The sequence below is a fragment of the Lepisma saccharinum genome, chromosome 1 (assembly GCF_977018435.1).
Source record: "Lepisma saccharinum chromosome 1, izLepSacc3.1, whole genome shotgun sequence".
Taxonomy (NCBI): domain Eukaryota; kingdom Metazoa; phylum Arthropoda; class Insecta; order Zygentoma; family Lepismatidae; genus Lepisma; species Lepisma saccharinum.
This window is the reverse complement of record NC_139229.1, coordinates 175039769-175064306: the sequence shown is the minus strand read 5'-3', so window position 1 is coordinate 175064306 and position 24538 is coordinate 175039769. Positions and strand designations below refer to the sequence as shown.

Sequence of the window (24538 nt, the reverse complement as noted above, 5' to 3'; positions counted from 1 at the left end):
GCTGCATCATGACAGTGCTCCCAGTCACACGTCACTAATTGTGAGGGAGTCACTGGCCAAACATAGTGCACAATACCCTATAGTCCATATATGGCTTCCCCCCACCAGACTTCTTTTTGTTCCCTCGGATCAAAAGGAGCCTGAACAGCTTGCAGTTGCAGACTTCCAGGGGGCATATGAAGAGTGGAAAAGGTGCTGGCAGCGGTGTATTGATGCAGGAGGGTCATATTTTGAAGAATATTAGCACACTGTACATATATATCTTCAATAATTTCTTTTTATGACTTCAGTCCTGATACTTATTGGACAAACCCTGTATTTTGGCCTTTTTTAGTGCATATAAATCCGCTCCCTAATTATAACATAAAGTCCTGGGCCTTAGTTATAAACTTTGTAGACAGGCAAAAGACCATCAAATTTACTCTAAATACAAATTATCTTCTTTGTTGATAACTCAAAAAAATATAAGTAAAACTTCTTCATTGAAGTTACCATTATTGTAACAAGACCCAATAAAGATATGATGAGCATGTATGTTATAATTAGAGCTTGGATTTTAAGATAAAAGCTTATTTTTCCTTTTATAAGTAAATAAGAAAAACAAGTTACGTCAGTGTTTAATTAAAAAATGCAACAACTGTTGAACTTATATAGTGCCTAAAATAACCTGGATTGGTTGTAACAACCGATTGTAGGTTTACATGCCAAAATCAAACCTAATGTATTTGGGGGGGGGGGGGGCGCTTTACATTTTTTAAGGGTTTACAGGATTTGTATAAAACACAAGAGGCATTTACTGTTTGTTGATGAAAAGTACAAAGACTAACTTGTTTGAAACACATGCTGCTGATTTCCCTGCCTCCAAGTCCATGATTTTTTTTTCCAACCTCAAAATAAAGCAAAAAATCTGTGACCACTGAGGTCATGCTTAATTTTGCATCAGTTTGTTGCTTTGAGCATTCACACCTTGCGTAGTAACGTTTCCACTTTTGTGCTTCTGTTTCACATATGATACAATAATGCAACAGGAAGGTACATTGTCAACCTTATCGTTGGAAAGCTTAGCCCAAATAAGTAGTCTCCCCTAGATCTCCTGTTTTCAAGACAAATTGAGAGTTAATGGTCAAAAATGTTTTACAAACAAAACCCCTCAACTGCTTTACCCTAATGGTGTAGATCTAAAATATGCCTTCTATGTACAGGAGCCACCTCATATATATGTACACAGTTGCATTTGTCCTAAAAATGAATGAATGAATTGATGGTAACTGTTCGATCTCCGGTCAACGGATTTCTTCATTTTTACAGAAGAAACTACTTACGAAAATGAGTTTCTCTAGCATTTTCAAAGTTCGTGGACATATTTTCTTTCATCGTTGATTCTATTGGACCGGGAATTCATGTTTGAGTTTGGTTTGAGTTGCTGTTTTAAGTCCACTTTATGCACAGTAAGGCTAATCGGAACTGGACCTACAGTTTAAAGTGGAATCTGAACCACTTGTGCCTCCACCGGGTATCGAACCCGGAACCCCTTGATTACAAGGCAATGACGCAACCACTGTGACATGGGGGAATTCATGTATTTTTGAAGAGAAATATATCTCTGACGCACAAATGCCATTGCTTTTACTTGCTTCCTCTACATGTTCCGGATGTTTCGTACGTTCGATGATGTAACCCCCTGTCAGTGTTTCCAACCACACCGTTGTTTTGCAAGAATATGAGAAAACGAAATATACATTCCTGATATTACTATGGCCCCAAATTTTAACTGTTTACCTAACCTAACCGTGAATGGTTTGTGGGGCATTTTTCGGTTAAGAAGCAAATTTTAACTATGTTTGCCTAACCCAACAGAACCTTACTGTGAATGGTTTGTGAGGCTATGCGGGAATGGTTCGTGGGGCATTTTTCAGTTAAGAAGGTTGGAAACACTGCATACCCACTCACGATCCACAGCTGTGCCCGCCATATTGTGTGTTACGGAGGCAAAAAAAGCAAGAATAATAATTACTGTTAATGTGAAAAATTGAAATTATTTTAGTGAAAAAAGCAAAACCCCACCTTAAACAATCTTTCGCAATGCAGAAGCGGTAAGTACGTACGTTAAAAATGACAAACTAAACGTGTGAGATGTGTTGACCGGAGATCGAACGAGTAATGAATTGATTTATTTTTCTTCGCCTTTCTGCCACTTTTGGCTAATTGTGAAGATGATGATGAATGGTGATAAGATTATATAGATGAAAGGACAATCACAAACACACATGGACAGCACTCAACAGAAGTAATATACAAGGATTATACTGGCCATGGATCCAGACACCAGGGTTTCACTCAGTGGCGAAGCGTACTGTCACTGGAAGGGTAGGCACATGACGGAGCAGGGATTGGGGGGAGGGGAAGATGTGATTTTTTTTAACAGTAGTATGTTAAAATATAGCCCCTAGAAAATAAAAGATAACATATTGCCTGAATCTACTACTGTTCGAAAAAGTCGGGATAGTGATTGTAAAGGATAATGTAGTGATTAATGCTCTCGCCTTATAATCAAGAAGTAGAAGGTTCAATTCCCCCTGGAGGCATTGGTTCAGATTCTACTTTAATCTAGTCTCGATTAGATATCTGAGAATAAAGGCGCTTCTGTCTCAAAGGTCAGATAACAGTGACAATGGGACTCTATGTTCTGACCATGCGTCACCCAATGAAAAAGCAGTTCTGTGAGGACCTAGCCCTCTTACATTTCTTATATTGAAGCTGGTCGTAAAAAATATTTGCTACTTCAATAACAGTATTGTAAATGTTTCTCGCATTAAAGAAATGGATCACTTGATCGTCACTTAGCGTTTATATCTTTGTAATGCTGACCTCCGCGGTGGATTGGTTATAACAGCGTGCTACGACAAGGGCCTCAGGTTCGAATCCCCACCTGGGCATAGGTGTTCTTTGTGAGTGTCCCTTCATCAATGTCATCATATTATCGCTCATTCTCATCTTCCCAATTAGCCAAAAATGGCAGAAAACTAAATCTATCAATCAATTATTTCTTTTTAACTCTTTTATGCATATAATTCTTCTTCAACAGGCGACTTTTTTTAAAAAAAATTATAATATGATTTAGAAAATGATGAAATGCTAAATGAGAACACGGACACCTTTCTGTGTAACACACCAACCAGAAAATTTCAGTAACATGGATTTTCTCTATACGTTTGCATTGTACGTACTTTGCCCCATTTTAAAAGTAGCGCGTTTTCAGTTATGTCACTAATCATGAAAGGAAATTTCGCCTCAATATCTCTTTCCTCAAAGAAATAAAATACTTTCCCTCTCTGAATAGAGATTGGTGTGGGGCACATCCAGCAGCTAACACTTCGCGAAAAGCGGTTCCTCAAAAGAGATGAAAGCACCAAACTTAACACTGGTAACCAACTTGTATGCATTATTTGCAGTTAGAATTCTAATAATGCCTACTTTGATAGGTTAGGAGGCCAGGCTTAGAGGTGTTAGCAACACATTTTTGCTACATGTTAGCAGGTGGGTGTGCTCCGCTCCCGGCACAGCTCTGAATCTTCCTTGGAAACGCTACTTCTCAACAAGCTCTGTACGTCCACTATCTGCTTCGTCACGCGCTCGTACACGATCGGTACTCTTCGGAAGTCAGGGTGAGGGGGTGAGAGGGTGAGAGAGAGAAAAGAGGCGAGCCTCTCAGTTTACATTACAGGCGAACGCGCCCCTGAAATTATGCTTTCCCGCACGAATCACATAGGTTGTTATGGGACCAGCTGAGGCACTCTCAGGCGGGCCTCGCTGAATGTGCAGATACGGTTCCAGGCAGGGTTGCAAACTTGCGGTAATTATCGGAAGACCTAGAATTTCAGTTTTCTTTTATTAAGCGTCGTTTAATGAAATTTATAAGAAATAAAATAATCCGTAATAGACAAATATATTAGGTTAGGCCCGGCCTCCGGGCCTCATAGGATGCTTCGCCACTGATTTCACTAATCTGCAAAATGCAGTCCAAAGTGTACTGCATGGAAGGGAGGTTGACATTTGGGTGTCTTGTGCACCCATTACACCCAATCAGCCCTAAAAAAAATCTCCATGCCACTTGTTTGGTGCATGCTTTACACAGACTATGAAGAAGAAAGTGTTCTGGAAAGACGCCTCCAGAGTAGCTGCTTTGAGAGAAAGATATCAAATTAGCCTATACCCCACCTGTCACAGCCAGTTCTTACTTGTCGTAGAGGCCTTGTAATCAAGGGGTCCTAAGTGGAGGCACATAGTGGTTCGGATCCCACTTTAAACTGCAGGTCCAGTTCCGATTAGCCTTTCTGTGCATAAAGTGGACTTAAAACAACAATTTAATCAATACCACTTGTTGGGATACATGGGTGGAAGCAGTATAGCATTATGCTCAGTACTGAGAAGAAGTTCAAGTGACAAATCATGATCTACCAACAGATAGTAGTCACAGTAATGTTTGTAAGATGAGAAACTCAAAAATGATATTGTGTATACTTAATGCAATTTTTACTATTTGACAGAAGCAATTCTTAAATTAGAAGCCAACAATAAGCTGTTACACAAACAACTTTCAGTGTTGAAAAACATGGAGGAAAGAATTTCAACCATACCTGGGAAAGTTGGAAAACAGGTGAGGGGAAAAATGGAATACTAGCTAAAAAGTTTTTAACTATTGAACCTAATCAGAATTTTCCAGGAATTTTGAACCATTTTAAGCTTTTTAGAGCCTAGTTCAAGATATTTTAGCTTAATTTAACATTATTAGAACATATTAGGAACCAAAAAGCACACTTTTTAGAGCCTAAAAATCCAAGGTCTCATTATAATACATATAACAAAAGAAGTTGTTAGTTTTACTTCATTAAACAATTAAAACTGCCACAAAAGATTTCATTTATGCATCAAATTAACCATAAAAATTTTTCTATGCATCGCTATTTTATATTTTAACTTATGCTTCAGTTCAGCTACACACTCATTTGGTTTGTTGTGGAGTTCTGGTTTGGAGTTTGTCTTCTTCCCTTTCCCCACCCTCTTCTTCCAGTTATTCAACACTGACAGACTGCACATTGTAAGAAATTTATGTCGTGCATTCATTAACACTACAAAACCATGGAAAGTAGTAAACACAATTTTACTCATGACGAACATATTAAATAAAGCTACCTGCCAATTTTGACGTTTATTTCTATACGACAATCACTGCAATAATTAAATACAGACTTGTGCTACTTTCTTTCCAATGGTTCATGGTGATTTTATGAAAGATAGTTCTAATATTTAATACTACCATTAAGTTACACCTATTAAAATGTAAGAATTTTAATAAATTATAAGTCACAGAGACCTGTAATATACATTATTTCAAATAGTTCATGTGTGGAATAAGTACTGACAAAAGCGCACACTCACAAGTGCACCTACTCCATCGTATTAAAATTAAAATATATAAAACTTTATGTTGCTCTACGTAGAACACATTGTAAAACTATGATAGTCCACCTTGTTTAATTTTCCCAATTTTAACATACCAGCTTGCAAATTTCTGTCAGTCAAACTTCTATTTTCCCTTCCTCGTCAAAATACACGATTTTCTGGTTTCTTCACTGCACTGCCCTCTATACTATACATGGAAGAAACAAAAGACAAACGAAATTTTGTATTGTGATCAAATGGTAAAAAATACCTTCTCTAAGAATGCTTTAAGGATTTTAAAAACGGGAAAAAATGTGAGGTGGCAAATAACTTCATTCCTTATATATAAATACACAATATGCTATGCATATTTATATTTAACCAACGTAAAAAACTCAAACTAGTTAGAGTGTGACCAACAATGATTTCTGCTAGGGGTGTACTGGATCTGAATCCCGAAAACTCGGTACCGGAATCGGGAAAATAAATTATTGTCTCAAAGGAATATTAATTTTTTTAAAGATTTGTTTATGTCACTTGCAATGAGTAGTACGTAGGACTGCGTTTATCTTATCAATTCCCGACTTTTCGGGATCCCGAGCAGTCGGGAAATACCTAATGGTCATTTTAAAAAGTTAATTCTCGACGTTTTCTGCATTGTATGTATCTGGAACTTATTAGAAATTGATTGTTTTTATTCCAGAGATGCAAAAACAATCACTTAAGGTGAAAATGACGTGTAGAATTCGAGATTTCCAGAGCTTCGGAAAATTCCGAAAATTTTCCTTCGGGAAATTGCAAATTCTTGCCGTCCTGAATGTCGGGATTTAAAAATATTCCCATCCCGATCAAAAAAAAAATCTGTTTCGCACACCCCTAGTTCATGGCGGACTTTAATTTTCTTCAACAGAAAGACTTCGCCACACTCTACACATATATTCTATCTCATTCAGTGGATTCTGTTGTTTTGTATTGTATACACCAGATCTGTCGCACCTATAGCTTTCGTAGTAAACAAACGATCTGTGGTATAAACAAACAACAAATGAATTGTGCAAATGTCACCAGAACAGTAAGATCCTTGAGTAAGATGTGCATAATCCAGTTGTAATCAACTCGGTGTATATGCAATTTAATTTGAGGCAACGATTTGGTAGAGACATTATTATACATTTGTGTATCACTGTTTACATATTTTGCATATGATGTTTACATATTCTGAATATCGTAATTTGCGTAATCTTTTGAATTACGTGCAATATTTTCGTAGAAATGGAGTGCTATATGAAAAAACTATTGCGCGTTTCAGTAGGAAACCGAATGTTTCCCGAAGGTGTTTCAGCAGTCAAATTGCAAAGTCCACACTACCCAATAAGGAGGAAGAGGAGTGTGAAAGCACTCGCACAAATCTGTTTACAACTGAACTTGACGTAGGTTACATTTGTAACAAGAGCAATTTGGGTGAAATAAAGAGAAATATAGAAAGAAGAAAAGGAGTGGGAAATATAATTCGAGTACACGAGTTAAATTCTTATATTCAGGATTTGCATAACTTGGAAGACAAAACGAAGTTTATAAAGGAACTTGAGAAGGAAATGAGATTAATTCCAAATAGATCTCATCCCATTCTTCACGAGTATGGAGAAGAGCCAAGTACTGTGAAAGTCATTGGTGTAAAGCCAAAATTTTGCAATGTGATTAAGGAATTCCATGAACTATGTAAAGATCTAAATTGTTTACGCACTGATAATCTTGGCAATTTAACTGGCCACAGAACTTACTACTTCATGGGGCTTCTTTCAGAAATGGAGCAAGCTCTTGTTAATTTTACTGTTGAGAGACTACTGAAAAAAGGATTTAGTTTGGTATCTGTTCCTGACATATTGCCATCTGAAGTTATAGAAGGGTGTGGTATGACTGTGAAAGGGGAGAGAACTCAGGTAATATTCCAATTACTTGAAGATTATCTTGTTACAAGGTTTTCATATCCACTGTTTTTTGCTAATACAAAACACTACACATCTTGAAGAAAATACATTTGAAAATTTTAATTTGTTAAAATAATATTGTAAAGGTAAAAAAAGGTAAAGTGCTCTCCTGTGCTATGCACCATGCCATGAAGGCAGATAGAGGGTGTGGGGTTAGGGCCCCACACATTCTTAGTCACAGCCGAAAATAATACTGTGCCTGAATATTTTGCTTCTTTATTTTTCTGGTCTGACTTTCCGTATGTTGGGTAATTTTTGCAAGATGTACGGGAGAATGAGGAAGTCATGTGAAATTTTTGAAATGAGTTCCAAGTTTTAGGACATGAATACTGATATATCATGTTTGTTATAGTGAAAACACATGTCACTCGTTCATTTCCTAATTATTGACAGTTCTACTTACCTGTTATGCATAGCGGAACATTTTTGAACGTGAGATTTTGCTTTTTTCCTGAAAAAAGCATAATTTTTCACATTACAAGTATTTATTGTTTGTTGCTAATTCGCTTTCGTTACACACAATATGGCGGGCAAATCTTGACTCATGTTGTCTATCGTCAGCTGATATGCACTGTTTCCAAATTTATTAACCGAAAAATGCCACACAAACTATTCACAGAAGGTTTTTAGGCAAAAATTGATCCACAAACCATTCACGGAAGGTTAGGTTAGGTTCAGTTAGGTTAGGCAAACATAGAAAATTAAATTGGAAAAAAAAACCACTCACACGCCATCTTGTAAAACTACCGCGTGTTTGCTACACTAACACTTATTAACCAGAAACTGCTGCACAAACTATTCACAGTAGGTTTTTAAGCGAAAATTGATCCACAAACCATTCATGGAAGGTTAGGCTAGGTTCAGTTAGGTTAGGCAAACATAGAAAATTAAATTGAAAAAAAAAAAACCCGCTCACACGTCATCTTGTAAAACTACCACGTGGTTGCAACACTAACAGGGGGTTACATAATCGAATGCACATAACATTTGATTCACGTAGTCGACGGTAATGGTGGCAACAGCTATCGTGCATTGGAGATATATTAATGTCGAAAAATACATGATTTACCGGCTGAATAAGTTGAACGAAGGGTGAAAACACTTCCACGAGCCTCCAAAAGTCTACAGAAACTCATTTCCATATGTAGTTTCTCCTGTATATTTGAAGAAATGTGTTTTCACTATACCATACTGTTACCTCATGTTTAACCCTTCATAGCTTGAATTTTTGTTATGGAAGAAAGTGGCAATTTAAAATATTTATATGTATGGGTAAGGCTTCCTTTGGCAGGATTGACAACAAAAGATCATCTGACATTGTAATAGTACTAGTAACAACTAATGGGACCTGCAAGTCCCAACAGGCCACTAACGTTATGTGTATAAACAGAGAAATGATGTATATCATATGGTGCTTAGTTATGAAATGTATTCTCCCTTCAACACACATGCAAAATATATACACCCTACCTGTTACATATTTTAGAATATACTCCTCAGTTACATATTTTAGAATATACTCCTCAGAAGAAAAAATATAAATTAAAAGACAAATGAGCAAGAAAGAGTAAATAAAAAGGATCATCACTCTTGACCTCCCAACAGTGGCGTGCCCTGGATTTTGGTAAGGGGGTAAGTTACATATACTTTTTTTTATTAGCCAGCCCTTATTTTCTGCCTTTCCCCCCTTTTTTACGGTCTTTACGGTCTTTTTAAAAAAAATACTGGGGCAGGGGGAGGGGTGTTATTAGCCCCACCAACACCCCCTTTGACGCACCACTACCTTATATTCATCGCTATTATGATCAAATGATGTCTCTACATCAAAGATATTTTATGCCAGTCACCCATCAATATCCTCATCAACATTGATATTTGTGCGATAGCCCTACAACACAAGAGCTGTCTAGAACATTGGGGTGTGCAAGGAGGGGCGAGGGGATTGGTGAGGGTCATAGGTCTCATTTGGCCCAGTATTTGTAAAGAAAAATAACGTCAAAATTAGGGAAAATGGCAATATGAGTGCTGACTGCTAAGAAAAAGTGTATATACCACCAGTTTTGAAAATCTGGGGCACGCCACTTGTTTAGAAGTACGGAAAATATATTACTATTTATTCGAGCAAAGTAGACACCAGAAGCCTGTTGGGATTGCAAAGTCCCAGGTCTAGGAAATTGCTTACTGCTCCCTTGTATATACTTCCAGCAGTGTCTGCCATTTGTTGTGAGTAGTAGACACTACAATTAACAGGGACACACAAGTCCCGCCGAGACAGAAACCGAATGTGTCATGTAGCAAGCATTTGTAGGATGTGGAACTTTAAAGTCCCGTCAGTCGATAAAGGGTTAAAACAAAGGAAGCAGCAAAACTGTGAGTGGATTTTATAGCAAAAAGTAGTTTGTGAAGGTTTTCTTACTTTTTACATTTAGATGTTGATAAAATCTTGTATTCACACTGAAACAAAACAAAACAGGAGATACTGGGCAGATGCTAATGCAATATAACCAAACTGCCTGACCTACTCATAAAAGTTTTGGTACGAGACTGACAGACAGAATGTTAAAGTATCCTTAGTGAAATCTACACAAGTACTAAAAATAAAGAAACATCTATCGACCCTGAGAGCCAAAAGGCCATTCAATATAAAACATGTATGTAAATATATCTGATAGAGAAACAGTTCTGTCTGTGACGAGGTTAGCATCCAGCATTCAGGCAATTTTCTTGGTGGTGTGATAAATCAAGTTTCTGCCCCAGACAGATAATAAACTTCCAAACTTCTGTAAAAGTTGAGTGGATAATTTACAAATTTGTAATAGCTCTTTTATAATACAAAATTCAAGTTGGAAAATTTCCTTTACCAAATTACTTTATTATTTACCGAATGTGGTGCATGGAAGAACCCAAACCTCAGGTTTGAATCCTAAAAATTGACTTCTTCATTTTTAGCTTTTTAAATTGTCAGTGTGCGACATAAATTATACACTAGCAATATGCAGCACATACACAAAATATGATAACACTTTCCACAATTGAATGTTACAAAGAGTACATCCCATATCTTCTGTTATGATGGAGGCTGCTTCTGGAATTCCACAGTTGATTTCCTCAAATCTTTTGTGACAAGGGAGCACATAGTCTAGATTCTTTATGTAGACCCATATCCAGAAGTCACACAGGAGCCATTTCACAAGAAGCTTTTTTATCTCCAGTACATCTGATCCAGGCTTGAGCGTACTTTGTGTTGAGGTATTTACAAACATCTGATGTGGAGAATATGCTATGTGTATTTAATATCTAAGGTAACTTCATAAGCAATTTTTAGAATAGTTTTTGAACATTTTTATGTCATCAATGAGGAATTATGAAAATAAAGTGGTTCCCATCTTGACAAGGAACATCAACTGCTGCAAATGACTTAACTATAAGCTTTGCTTGAACTAGAACAAGACTGTTCGAATTCATGTTTCACGTGATGTGCATTGGAAAGTTATATTATTTGTAGTTCTTGTGCAGTAAATTGGGGAAAGTGTTTCTGGGCTTTATGTACACACTGTACATCATATGAAGGACATTGTTGTTGTATGAGCATTATTTCAAAACCAGAAAAATACACATATATTTTGCAGTTGCAATATAAAACGTGTACCTAGAAGAGCAATCTTTTGTGCAGTAAAACCATATTTATAAAACAAAAAATATGATGTTAAAAGAAGTCTCAATGTTATTAATTTTGTAAATTGTTGCAGGTATATGTTCTTGATACTGACCATTATGGACATATGTGCTTGTCTGGAACAGCTGAAATGGCGCTAGCGGGTTACTTATCCAATAAAATCCTTCCTGCAAGGGATCTACCCCTCAGACTAGCTGCAGTCAGCAGATGTTATCGAGCAGAGGTGTCAAGTGTAGAGGAGGAGAAAGGAATATATAGGTATGCTATTTTGTGGGGTGTTTTTTTCGAGTTATGATGGGTGCATATACCCTGGTTTTTGATGCACCCACGCTGACCTCTGTGGTGGAGTGGTTATCACAGAACTCTACAATGCCAGAGGTCACAGGTTCTTTGTGAGTGTCCCTTCATCACATTTACAAAACTGTCAAGAAAAAAATTGAATCCAATGTATTTGAAAAACAATGAGTGCATTGCAAAAAAAAAAAAAAAGGCCGTTATTATGTGCATAAGTAAAATATACAGCGTGAGCATAAAAACACTCCCTGATTTCAAGATGTCATAAAATCATTAGTAACTTGAATATATTGATAAAATTGATATCCAAAGCTCAGTTAACTCAAAATATTTTCATATCTTCCTCTTCTGAATCACTAGTTGTGACTTTGGCAGTTAGAGGGCAGTGACATCGAAAATGACGTTCACCCCGCAGCAAACAAGCTGGTGCGTGTTACAACTTGCCAAAACAAGCCATGTTGGGAGAGTGCAGCGTGCATTTAAATGGAATTTAAATGTTGATCCACCAACACACAAATCCATTTTGAAGTGGCATAAAACATTTGTGGAGAAAGGGTTTATTTGTGATCAAAGAAAAGAACATTCTGGTCGACCGTCCGTCTCTGAGGAAATGTGGAGCGTGTGCGAGAAGGCTTTTTTACGTAGCCTGAGGAAATCAACACGTCAAGCTAGCATGCACCACAAACAACCATAAGCAAGATTTTACGGAAACGTTTGCGGTTTAACCAATACCAGCTGCAATTGGTTCAAATGTTATATCCACAAGACAAGGTAAAGCAACGTGAGTTTTGCGAGACTCTCACACTTTAATGAAGGACGAGGATACCTTTCTGACAAAGATCATTTTTAGTGACGAGGCGACCTTCCACTTGAGTGGAAAAGTGAACAGGCATAATGTTAGGATCTGAGGAAGCGAGGATCCGCATGCCACTCTTGATGTGGAACGTGACTAACCCAAGGTGAATGTTTTTTTGTGCAGTGTCAGAGCATCCGTTCTTCTTTGAGGAGCCAACAATCACAGGTGGAAGCTTCTTAACAATGCTACGTGACTGGTTAATTCCTCAACTTGCTGCAGAGAGAGGTGACAAAAATTCTACAATAAGATGGAGCATCCCCACACTGGCATCAATCTGTACGTAGCTTTCTGAACGACAACCTCCCACACCGATGGATAGGACGAGCTGGATCCAAAGATCAAAATCTATGCAAGTGGCCCCCACGATCACCGGACATAACAGTTTGTTACTTTTTCCTTTCGGGGTTCGTGAAGGACCAGGTCTATGTACCTCCACTACCCACAACCCTGAATGATCTTCAGGAACGCGCCAGTGCAGCTGTTAACTGCATCACACCGGATACGTTTGAGAAGGTGTGGTCGGACCTGGATTACCATCTCGATGTTTCCCACGTAACAGGTGGCGCGCACATTGATTGTTTGTAATTCCAATCAACACCACCAAAAACTTTATGAGATTTTGCAACTAATGTGAACATTTCCGCAGAATATTACTTTTGGTATTAAAGTTATACCCTTTCAAACCAGGGACTGTTTTTGTGCTCACCCTGTATAAGGAAAAGTACCTTTTTAATAAGTAATAACCCATTTATACTTTATGTTTTTATAAGCATTGCAAATTTTTCTTTGTAAAAGATCTACTTCTTTAAAAAGCACTTGTTAAAAATACGAATTAATGTTTTATTTTGCAATTTGAGCATATTGGACGCTGATACATGTATATCAATTAAACAAAACCCAAAATATCATCTTTGGTTTTGGAGATATGGCATGTTAATTGCAGTTATATGGTGCTTGCCACTTCATCAACCATCAGGCATCTAGGGCATCAACTGTGTGGGTGTGTCGTCAGCTGTGAGGCATCTAAAGGTTAAAAGGTGTTTTGCTGGTGACCAGTGGCGGCGATTGGGTTCCAAAGCAGGTGGGGGAGGGGGAAGACAGTATATTTCCCTTCGCGTAGATAAGGTTTAGCATAGTGCGGGGGTAAAAGTGGCGAAAAGCAATGGGGCAACTGCCCCCCCTCCCTCGCCGCCACTGCTGGTGACAGTTCTAATATACAATGCTAAGAGAATATGGGGGCAGTAAAAGAGTAGAAAATGAAGTAAGTAGCTACATTTTACAGTCAATAGTATTCTATAGTTAAAGGTAAAGGATTCTCCTATTACTCCATCAAGGTATTGAGAGAAGTGCTTATCAATGAGTTCCGTTTGTCAACATGCAATGCAGAAATGGGTCAATATGATAACAGTGCAATTCTAAATCTATGACGGAAGTGATTTAATTGCCGAAAAAGTGCTCAAGTTTTCAGTCCTCCAATATTGGTGGAAATTACACAAGCTAGTGTAGCTGACTTAGCAGAAACACAGAATCAACAGAGATTGCATACACACACACAAACAAACAAAAGTGGAAATAACTTATAACGTCTTGCACAGATGAAAAAGAAACATTAGTTCCATTTACTCTCCAGAAAGACATGATTCATAAGAATTTGGTAATAACAGAACAGCTTCAAAGATAATCTCTAATGTGGATGTATGTAATGTCATTTACCGTAATTTTTAAGCATGTTTTCACCACAGGAAACATTTGATGCGCTTCTTCAGTATAAGGAAAAACACAGCAGGTACCAGATACATATGCCTAATTCAGAACCAGATAAATTTTTAAATCGCATGGAAATCGATGATCTGTTCAGTCAGTAATCTCAGATTTGGCAAAGAAAGTGGCAGATAATCACTGCTTCTATCTGCATATGAAACACTTCAATTTTCATAACAGCTTATTTTTAACTATCTTTGTCCTTATACATGTTGGAAAGAGTTTGCATGAAGTTACACAGTATGACATGAAAATTTAATGTAACCACAGACAGCATTTGTGTTTTTCCAGAGTTCACCAGTTCACAAAAGTTGAGATGTTCGGAGTGACCGTCAATGAAAAGGGCACAGAGAGTGAAGCAATGCTGGAGGAATTCAGATCAATAGAAGAGGAACTCTTTGAAGAATTGGGCCTGCATTGCCAGACGTTAGACATGCCATTGCATGAACTAGGACCTGCAGCTTATCGTAAGTATGATATTGAGGCATGGATGCCAGGTAGGGGGATTTACGGAGAAATATCAAGTTGCAGCAACTGCACGGACTATCAGAGCAGAAGATTGAATATAAAATACAACCCAGGAGAGGATGCTTCTGGAAATAAGCAAATGCTGAAACATGTGCATACAGTGAACGGCACGGCATGTGCTGTTCCGAGAATGTTAATAGCTTTGTTTGAAACGTACCAACAAGCTGATGGAACTGTATCTGTTCCTGCTCCGTTGCAACCGTACCTAAACAACAGGCAAAAGCTAGAAAAATCTAAAGTTCCTCTTGACACACAGTGGTTGAAAACAAAGTCTCAACAAGCAAGGCATGTAAAGTAAGTACTGAAGTCAATAATAAAATTGTTATTTGTAATTGCATTTTCATTTATCCACATATTGGTCTGTGATGAAAACCAATGACTTTTTGGAAATCATAAATATGAAGGATTATTACCACAGTCTTTCAACTGCCCTTATCATGGGCAATATGAATCCACTGTAGACCACCCTTATCAATTTCCTTCAGGTCCACCTTAATATATATATATATTAATAAGGTGCCACAATGGCCTAGTCGTTAGGGCTTCTGACTGTTGTGTGGGAGACCAGAGTTTGATTCCCAGGGCGGATGATCTAAGGTCGGAATTTTGCCTCCACATAAAGTGGCTCTGGGGCTCACCCAGCCTCAAATCAATGGGTACCTGGGATCAATCCTGGTGGGTTGAAGTGGCTCTCTATGACAATTAGTTTTCAAGCTATGATTTTTTGTACACCACGACAAGTTTGAAAAATGTACACTTGAAAAGTCACATCCGAAGAGGCTAGACATGTGCACGAGGCTCCGTCTGCTACAGGTTAATCCAGTGTTATGATGCATTTGCAGAATCTTTCCAATATTGCAGAAGATTGCAGTAATTTCTAGTTGTTCAGAATACAGGCCCGTAGCTAGAATTGATCTCCAGGGGGCTCATGGGTTATCAGGGGGGCTTTGTAAACAAAGTCCATTTTTCAAAAATTTAACAGTATTAAATTAACAGTATAAATATCATACAGATACTACATTTTTCTACATCTATTAAACCATCTTTTGGAGTGTTAATTGACTGATACTGAAAGCATCCCTTACAGTAGAGGTTCCCAAACGTTTTTGTTTCACTGCACCCCTAGTGTTTCAAGATTTTTCCACAGCACCCTAGTCAGAATGTGGGCCTATCTTGCACTTGCAATGCCCAATTAGTGTGGTTAGGTTGCTTTCCTTAGTTAAAAAATATACACATATTTCAAATTCAGAAACATTTTACATGTAAAAGTACTAAATAAGCAAATCTTTGGAACAATATAATAATTTCAGTGAAAACATATCGTGGCACCCTTAAAACCCAGCCACGGTGCCCACTTTGGGAACCACTGCACACTCAATACTACTTTTGATGATACAGATATGTATATCACACACAGTGGCGTGCCCAGGATTTTTGAAAGGGAGGGGTTATGTACACTTTTTCTGGTAGTCAGCCTTCATTTTGCCATCTTTTCCTACCTTTGACGTTCTTTTCTTTTTTTAGGAATACTTGGCCAATAAGGGGGGGTTATACCCCCCCCCCCCTTGGGCACACCACTGATCACACAGAAGAAAACACACAATATTCAATCACATTGCCTACAGTACATTTCACCCCCGGCCAAAGCAATGACACTCCCCTTCGTCCCAAAACTTGGGACCTTTGATTAAGATGGGAAGGGAATTTGCATGATGACATCAAAGTCACAGATTTCTGTCTGAATGGGAGGTCACAACAGGGAGAGTGAAGGTACAGATAAAAAAAAACAAAAAACTATGAAAGAACTTACAAAGTCTAGATAATCTTCTAATTATTTGCAGCTACTTGGACTTCTGCTCATAAACAAGATGAGCGAATGAAATAGCTGCTGGCTGTTCATGTTCTGTGGATTTATCCTTAAAGTTGTGAGCTGTCTACATTTCCACTCTTCACTGGAAAAAAAATACACAAAATAGTTTTACCTAATGTCAAGGGGGCTGATGGCAGGTCCAGGGGAAGCTGAGCCCCCCCCCCCCCCCCCTGGCCTCTGCCTGGCTACGGGCCTCTCAGAATAGCCATACATGTAGTCTATAAGTATCAGAGTGGTACTCTACTGTATTGATTTGCCACTTTTTTACACTTTCTTTCATTTCTACCCTGCAGAAGACAGTGATGTTAGCTTTTGAAAGCTGGAAATCCTTTCCACAACTCACCTGGTCAATATTTTCATTCACTTGTTGCCAGGATAGCTTCAAGACTTAGGCCAGCAATAGATGGAAGCATTTCCTTTAGCATTTTTGCTAGCTTAAATGCTTCCAAAAATCTTATAGCAATTTTTTATAGTAGATGATAATTTATATGGAAGCATTTCCTGTGAGTCTGGTTAGCATTTGCGATTGTGATGCAAAGCATGGAGAGGACATTAGATAATATACACATCACGAAAGGCATACGGGATGAGCCAGTGCCTGGTATTTACAATGAAACAACTAATTTATTCTTCAATACGTGTACTGTATGTATTATAAAGTATGTATTTAAACAGTGTCATGGATTTTCACCTAATATTATTTTTATAGGAAACGTTATTCCTCTTGTTTGAATAGTTATCAGCATTTAAAAATGTGAAGTGATTCGTTGATTACATCTCACTTGACTGCCATTACATCTGAACTCATGACCTAGAGGTCATTTCTGATTGGTTATGCTAAAAAAAACTTCTATGAATGGGTATTGTATGGAAATAGGACCAATTCTATCCTTGATAAATGCTATGAAATATGCTATGCCATCTGAAATACCATACGATTTTTCACTTTACATGGTAGCATTTTGGTCATGGCATAAATGTTAAGGAAAGTGTTTTCGTCTAAAGTGAGCCATAATTCAAATTGGATTTGTTTGCAACACTTGTAAAAATCTTGAATTTGATATGTGCTGATGCTTTGATGTGTTGGGGGAGGCATGTTTCTAGGATGTGCTCTTTTCGCTCCTTTTTGTGTGTTCATTCTTTTCTGAATGTTGCTGATGGTTCTACCAAAGTAAGGTTGTTTACGATTGCATTCGATATTATGTATACCTGCACATTTCATTTTCTCCACATAATATTGTTTATCTAAGACAAATGTTTGGCCCATCCTCTAGATTGGTCCTGAGGTCATCTTGATACCATATGCCTGTAAGGATCTTACTTATACAAGAGTGTTGCTGGATGCTAATCTTATGATGCATGTACCTGTTCTTTACCACACAAATTCAATATACTTGTATACTAGGGTGGTCCAAAACTCCAGATATGTGAGTTTCCATTCTCCACATAGATATTTTTATTCCTTGACATGTAACTAAAAAAACACTCAAACTTTTTCTTCAAACAAAGAATATTTAGGGGTCATCCCAATTTATGCTTTTATCTAATTAAGTGGTATCTCTTTTTTAAGAGCTGCACATTTAGAAATCTACAACAATATATTGTCTTTTTATGGAATTGGAAAACTTTTTCTGTCAATTGCTACTATATGAAGGTGCAACTGATTCTGTCCTTCATCTCTTATCAGTGTTTCATTTCAGTTTTGAATTAGGTTGATGCCTTATTCTGCTGTCATTCACTATTACCAGGTGTGCCACTCTGATGAAGATAATTGAAAACAGGATCGTCCGTCTATTCCTCTGCCTTCTGCAGAAAGGCATGAGATTTTATTTTCCGTCAATACATAAAAGGTCACAAGGTTGTCTAAATTCAGATGATCCACTTCATCTGTGGTCTGCAGACTTCGAGCGGGAATGGAATATCTTGGATGTTGCATATTCTGAACCATTTTCTCCTTTGTTACCGTAGTCATTCGATTGTTAAAAAAGGCAAACGCAACCAGGTGTTTCAAAAGAAACCAAAGATGTCTACAAAATACTCCCTAAGTCTTGGTAGCCATAATCCGATTCATATAAGTCTTGAGGACAGTCAGAAATGGGTTATCATTCAAGGGGGCCAGTATTCCAAGAGGAGCTTCATTCCACTGTTTGATATAGACCAAGCTCACAAACAAAGCTTGGAATCTTTTCCACAACTCATCTGGTCAATAGCTCAAGAGAATCTTTTCATGCATCAATCAAGTTAAAATTTTCCATTAGTACTAGAGGACAAAAATACGGTATGTGAAGAAATGTTTTGAGCTACTTCTGTTTTTGCTATAATAATTTGGACCACCCTAATGTATACATGCCCATGCTAAAGATATATAACAAATAATTACTGCACTTTTCATGCAGAATGATTATTTCGTGCCAAATGTGCATTTTACAATTTCATCAATTGTTGCATAGGTAATCCTGCCAACTTTGTATGATCGGTTCTGCATTTTTATTTTCTCTCCTAGTAGAAATTTATTTAGATATGCACAGTTGAAATTGGTTTACTTCACATACTTTGTTCACTCATGTGAAATATTATCTCCCCATGAAAATGCTTAAATGAATATGTTAGGTAAGTTTGGTTTGGTGTCTGTTTTTGAGTATAAAAAAAAAAAGTAAAGTGCTCCCCTGTGCATAGCACCACGCCATGAAGGCATATAGGGGGTGTGGGGGTAACGCCCCACACTTTCTTGATCCTGGTCGTGAGTGGGGGTGATGTGATCAGCATCACGCCCCTGACCGCCTTTACCCCCCAGGGTTTCCCCCAGGTACCCATGTTATTCGATGCTGGGTGTGCACCGGGGCCGCTTCCATCGTTAGAAAAGTTCCCGGATTTGAACCGGCCGGGGATCGAACCTGGGACCTTGAGCATGGTAGTCAGACGCGTTACCGACTGAGCCACCGCGGCCAATGTCTGTTTTTGAGTATATATTTCATAATCTGAAAAAATATCTTATGTGAGTACGTTAGACAGGTTTGGTTTGAGTTTTTGTTTTAAGTCTACTTTATACAAATATAGGTTAAATGGGTCTAGACCTACAGTATAAAGTGGAATTCAAAGTACTATGTGCCTCCACTGAGTATTGAACCCAGGATCCTTTGATTACAAGGTGACAACGTTACCACTATGCCATCGGGGAGGCCTAGGTTTAGTTTGACTGCCTTAGTAAAGTAAATTGAACTCAAAGGGGACACGAAAAAAAAATTATCCAAAATTCGAATTTACATAAACATACATTATTAAAAAAATCAATAAAACAAAGCAACTATTACAGTATAAATAGAAATAATGAACATGCAGTGGACATTGCCGTGTTTTTTGCGTAGTTCTATAGTACAAGCCAAAAACAATTCCTCTCACAATAGTAACTTACTTACCAGTGAATGTAAACATGTTGAAGTAATTACACTGTATTAAAACACAAAATCACACACATGTGTAACAAAATTAGCTACCTGTTCTCACTTAAAGAAGTTTGTGATTTTTATTTGCTTTTATTGGTTTATTTTTACATGGTTAACAAAATCTTCAATTTTATTTGTTGTATGAAACAAATCATCACTATTGTTTGCTTCAGATTCAAGGTACAATGCTTCGACATTCCAAACAATATACTCTGACTAATCCCAACTGACAACTAAGAGCAGATAAAAAGACTCTAGCTAGTGGTGGTTCAAGGTGGTTTTGTGCATGCAAAAGGGGTGGGCAGTCCCACATTATTGAGGACAGGGTTAAGACTGCATACCAGCAAAAAGAGCTCCTCTCTCTCTTCTCTACAGCTGTCTCTGAATAGCTGCCTTTGAATTATCCAAATAAAAAGTTCGAAAGGAAAGGAATATCAAGGGGAATAAGCTTTTGTTCGAATTACCTAATAATTCAAATTATCCAAGTTCAGATTAAAAAGAATCCACTGTATTTCCATATATGACTTACTTGACTTAATTCCTGTTGTTCCCTGTGGAACATAGAGCATCAACAAAGCATCTCCACCTGGTCCTACTGACGGCAATTCTTCACTGCATTCCAGCTCTTTCCTTCATCCAATGCCTCAGCGTGAACAGATCTTCACCACGTCTGTCTAGGCCTCCCTCTTTTCCTCCTTCCCTACGGGTTCCAGTCTAGCGCCTCTCTCTCAACAGCCTCATTTTCCTTCCTCAACGTATGCCCTGTCCAATTCCATTTTCGCCGCTTTATCTGTATGGACACCTCAGTTTCCTTAGTCTTTCTCCAAAGTTCTTGATTTTGAATCACTTCTGGCCAAAATATATTCAAAATTTTTCTCAGGCAGCGATTGATGAAGGTCTGTAGTTTGGAGGTGATCGTTTTTGTTACCTTACATGTCTCAGACCCATATAACATCACAGACTTAACATTACTTTGAAGATACAAAGTTTGGTCTTCATAGATATTTTCTTGTTTTTCCATACTGTATAGAGCCTCACAAAGCTGGCGTTTGCTTTTTGGATTTGTTGAAAAACATCCTGTGCAGCCCCTCCGCCTTTGCCACCACACTACCCAGGTAAGTAAAGCTATGTACATTTTCAATAATCTCTTCACCGATACTAAACGGGCCTCAATGCCTTGGTCTTCTTGGAGTTAATCATAAGTCCTCCTCTTTTTGCATTTTCTATCAAATCTGCTAGTTTTGTTTGCATATCACCATGTACTTCAGACAAGAAGCACAAATCATCTGCAAAATCAATCAAACTCATCTGTATCGATCACAATCAGGAACATTGTGCGTGATAATATGCAATCTTGCGTCACTCTAGGCTGCACATCTATTGGCTCAAATACACGGCCTTCATTTTTGTCGGTACTCCATAGCATTTCACTTCCTTCCACATTGCCTTTCTGTTGACAGAGTCAAATGCTTTCTCTAAGTCAACGAAAACTGTATAGAGACGAGATGACGATTCTATACATTGCTCCAAAATTATCCGCAAGGTGTTAATTTGATCGATAGAAGAGCGATTTGGTCGAAACCCTGCCTGTTCTCCTCTGAGTCTCAAGTTAACATGTTCCTTAATTCTGTTTAGGATAACTCTAGTGAAGACCTTTCTCGGAATGGAGAGAAGTGCTATAGCTCTCCAGTTGTCACACTTTGATGTATCCCCCTTTTTTGGTAGCTTCACTAACAGGCCACTCCTTAAGCATCTCTCCCTCTATCAATATCTTCTTTAAATAAGGGCTGCAACAGATTTGCTGTGCTGTTTATGTCACTTTTCATCACTTCCAGTGGTATGTTGTCAACACCCGCTGCTTTACCATTACTTATCTCTTTCAGAACCTGTTTAATTTGCCTCCTGTTGGAACATCAGTCCTAATTCTTACACTGTATTAACATCACCTTCATTATCATCTTCCTCTTCCCCCTGATCTATCTGAGCATCCACAGAGCAATTAAGGGTTGCAGAGAAGTGTTCCTTCCAACGTTTCAGTTGGTCCTCAAAATTCGTAAGGAGGGTACCATCTTTACTTCTCACTGGTCGATTTCTCTGCATCTATTTCCTTGACAGAGCTTTTGTGATGTCGTACAGTTCTTTAAGATTTCTATTTTTTGCTGCTTTCTCTACCTATTGGGACAGATTGTGTACCCAATTTCTTTGATCCATATGAACACTGCTCTGTACTTCTCGATCCTTCTCTGTATACTTCATTTGCAATTCTGCCTTCCTTGCCCTTGTCCTGCTTGAGTTCATTGCCTCCTTAATTATTTTTCGCTCTTTAATCTTTTCCCAGGTCTGCTCAGTCATCCAGTTTTTTTCCTCCTATCCTTAAAGGCCAGAACCTTTTCACTTACTTCTGTGAATGCAGATTCGATTTTTGTCAATTTTCTTTCGATGGTTTCATTTTCCTCATTTACATCGGTCAATACTTGGAATCGATTTCTCAGTTCAATCCTGAATGTTTCCTGGAGATTCTTATCCTTCAAACTTACTAACATCATACCGCTTTCTTGTCTGTTCCATTCTCTTCTTCTGAGCTTGAATTTTCATTTTGAAGTTAGCCACTACCAAATGATGATCACTCCCAATGTCTGCACCTCTCTTGTATCTTACATCCTGTAGAGAACGTCGCCACTTCCATGCAATTGCCATGTGGTTTATCTGGTTTTCCGTTCTATGGTCTGGTGACACCCATGTTACCTTATGGCATTTCTTGTGAGGAAATATAGTACCACCAATAACTAAGTCATGGCTAGCACAGAAGTCCACAAAAAGTTGTCCATTCGATTTTGCTCTCCTAAGCCATGTTTACCCATGACATGTTCAAGGCCTTCATTGTCCTGCCCCACCTTTACGTTTAAATCTCCTCCAATTATGATATCCTTCCTTTTTTGCTTCTTTATTGCATCATTAAGCAGCTTATAAAACTCTTGTTTATCTTCAGACTCTGCTGCTTCTGTGGGTGCATAACACTGTATCATGACGATGTTTCTGATGTTGGTTTTAAAATGTGCCACAATTATCCTCGCAGACACTGGATACCATTGAATAAGGCTCCTTTTTGCCTCCTTGTCCATCAATATACCCACACCGTCACGGCTCACCCCTTCACCCTGAGGTCTTCCAGAATATATGAATGTAACTTCTTCATGGTTATTTACCTCTCTCCAAACTCTGACCATCTTACTTCACTTATACCTAGGATGTTCAGACCATATTCCATATTCCAATTTTCGTCATTCTTTTCAGGCTAAATGTCGTCATGTTAGAATCAGTTTGGCTTCCTCTTGTTGATTGATGTTTCTTTATTAGTGTGATTTAAAGTGTGCGGGTTATTGGCCCACAGCACTCGATCTTGGTGATGGGGCTGCCACCTAAGTCTCCAGGCAGTCTGTCAGGGTAGGTTCCCTTAGTCTTTGAGGATCCCTCCCCTCCACAAGACAGTGGCTCTTTCTCATATATATATATATATATATATACACACACACACACACACACTCACTCACTCACTCACTCACTCACTCACTCACTCACTCACTCACTCACTCACTCACTCACTCACTCACTCACTCTCTCTCTCTCTCTCTCTCTCTCTCTCTCTCTCTCTCTCTCTCTCTCTCTCTCTCTCTCTCTCTCTCTCTCTCTCTCTCTCTCTCTCTCTCTCTCTCTCTCTCTCTCTCTCTCTCTCTCTCTCTCTCTCTCTCTCTCTCTCTCTCTCTCTCTCTCTCTCTCTCTCTCTCTCTCTCTCTCTCTCTCTCTCTCTCTCTCTCTCTCTCTCTCTCAGAATGAGTGCCTCTTCCGCCAGCTATGCTGTTCCGAAGGTCTCCTTCTCCACCATAGTTGCTGTTGAGGTCTTCACCATAACCCAGGCAAGGGGCCCTTACAAGGTGGTGCCAGCTGGACCAAGGTTTTTTTAAAGATGTGTTACTCCTCCTGGTTCATGGTTATTCTGCCTCCTTCGTCATCGAGATGGCCATCCATCTTCTTCTGCCATTGGAGCCGTTGACCAGTAGCTTGCTTCTTGGTCTCGCTCTTCCTCGCTAGCCTGCCCAGCATGGGAGACCCTACCAGTAGTTATGCTACCGCTGGTATTGCCTAGTGGATCATCAGAGTACGCAAGCCCCACCACCAACTACAAGGTCATGCAACCACTAGGTGGGGATTTTCATACATAATTTCATCTTATTTACGTACATATAAAACCTGTTTTAACCTGAAAATATAAGTCCAGTGTTCAGAATTTATGGAAGTGAGGACTTCCACAATCTGTTTTAAAATTTCTGCACAATTACTGCTTCAAGTGCCTTCAAACTAACATGTACACAATTTCTAAATTTCTAACATCAATTCACACTCTCTTCAAACTTTGAAACGTTTTCCTCATCCTCCTACAAACCTTGCAAAAATCATCCAGCATACAGAAATCTGACTGATTGATGTATGGAGTTGCTATTTTAGGTCTTTTTTGGTCATTATACACATACAAAGTTATAAATTTAAAAAAAAAAAGTAGCGTGATGATTTATAGTTAGTTATAGATGTGTGGAAACTTATTAGATTTTTTTTTAAAAAAGAACAATTTTTTTTTTAATAAAGCCAATATTGTTTTAACTTTCTTTAAATTAATGTTAAATC

At 38.3% G+C, this 24538-nt stretch overlaps 3 protein-coding genes across 5 annotated transcripts in view; 1 reads left to right on the top strand and 2 right to left on the bottom strand.

Moving 5' to 3' along the window:
* Positions 1-5694, bottom strand: part of LOC146004324 (dipeptidyl peptidase 9) — a 53331-nt gene extending 47637 nt beyond the window's left edge. For 2 of the 3 annotated variants that reach the window (XM_083143086.1, XM_083143105.1), the window contains exon 1: positions 5559-5694. The gene's annotated coding sequence lies outside the window, so the exon portion shown is untranslated. The remainder of the gene's footprint in view (positions 1-5558) is intronic. The other variant, XM_083143096.1, reaches the window with a different exon arrangement.
* A 690-nt stretch (positions 5695-6384) lies between these two features.
* SerRS-m (Seryl-tRNA synthetase, mitochondrial) lies at positions 6385-14877 on the top strand. Its single transcript, XM_083143120.1, has 3 exons — positions 6385-7382; positions 11180-11364; positions 14309-14877. The coding sequence occupies exons 1-3, from the start codon at positions 6645-6647 to the stop codon at positions 14841-14843; spliced, it is 1458 nt and encodes a 485-aa protein (XP_082999246.1). The 5' UTR covers positions 6385-6644; the 3' UTR covers positions 14844-14877.
* A 7767-nt stretch (positions 14878-22644) lies between these two features.
* Positions 22645-23085, bottom strand: LOC145987301 (protein CFDP2-like). The gene has a single exon (XM_083121820.1). It carries the CDS (start codon positions 23083-23085, stop codon positions 22645-22647), a length of 441 nt encoding a protein of 146 aa, XP_082977946.1.
* Between the last annotated feature and the right edge of the window lie 1453 nt (positions 23086-24538).

Bases quoted from the DNA above. Each gene is read 5' to 3' on its own strand.
- SerRS-m (XM_083143120.1), top strand. From the start codon at position 6,645: ATGATGTTTACATATTCTGAATATCGTAATTTGCGTAATCTTTTGAAT. The intron at 7,383-11,179 runs GTAATATTCCAA...AAATTGTTGCAG, and splicing joins TGAAAGGGGAGAGAACTCAG to GTATATGTTCTTGATACTGA. The intron at 11,365-14,308 runs GTATGCTATTTT...GTGTTTTTCCAG, and splicing joins GAGGAGAAAGGAATATATAG to AGTTCACCAGTTCACAAAAG.
- LOC145987301 (XM_083121820.1), bottom strand. From the start codon at position 23,085: ATGGTCAGAGTTTGGAGAGAGGTAAATAACCATGAAGAAGTTACATTC.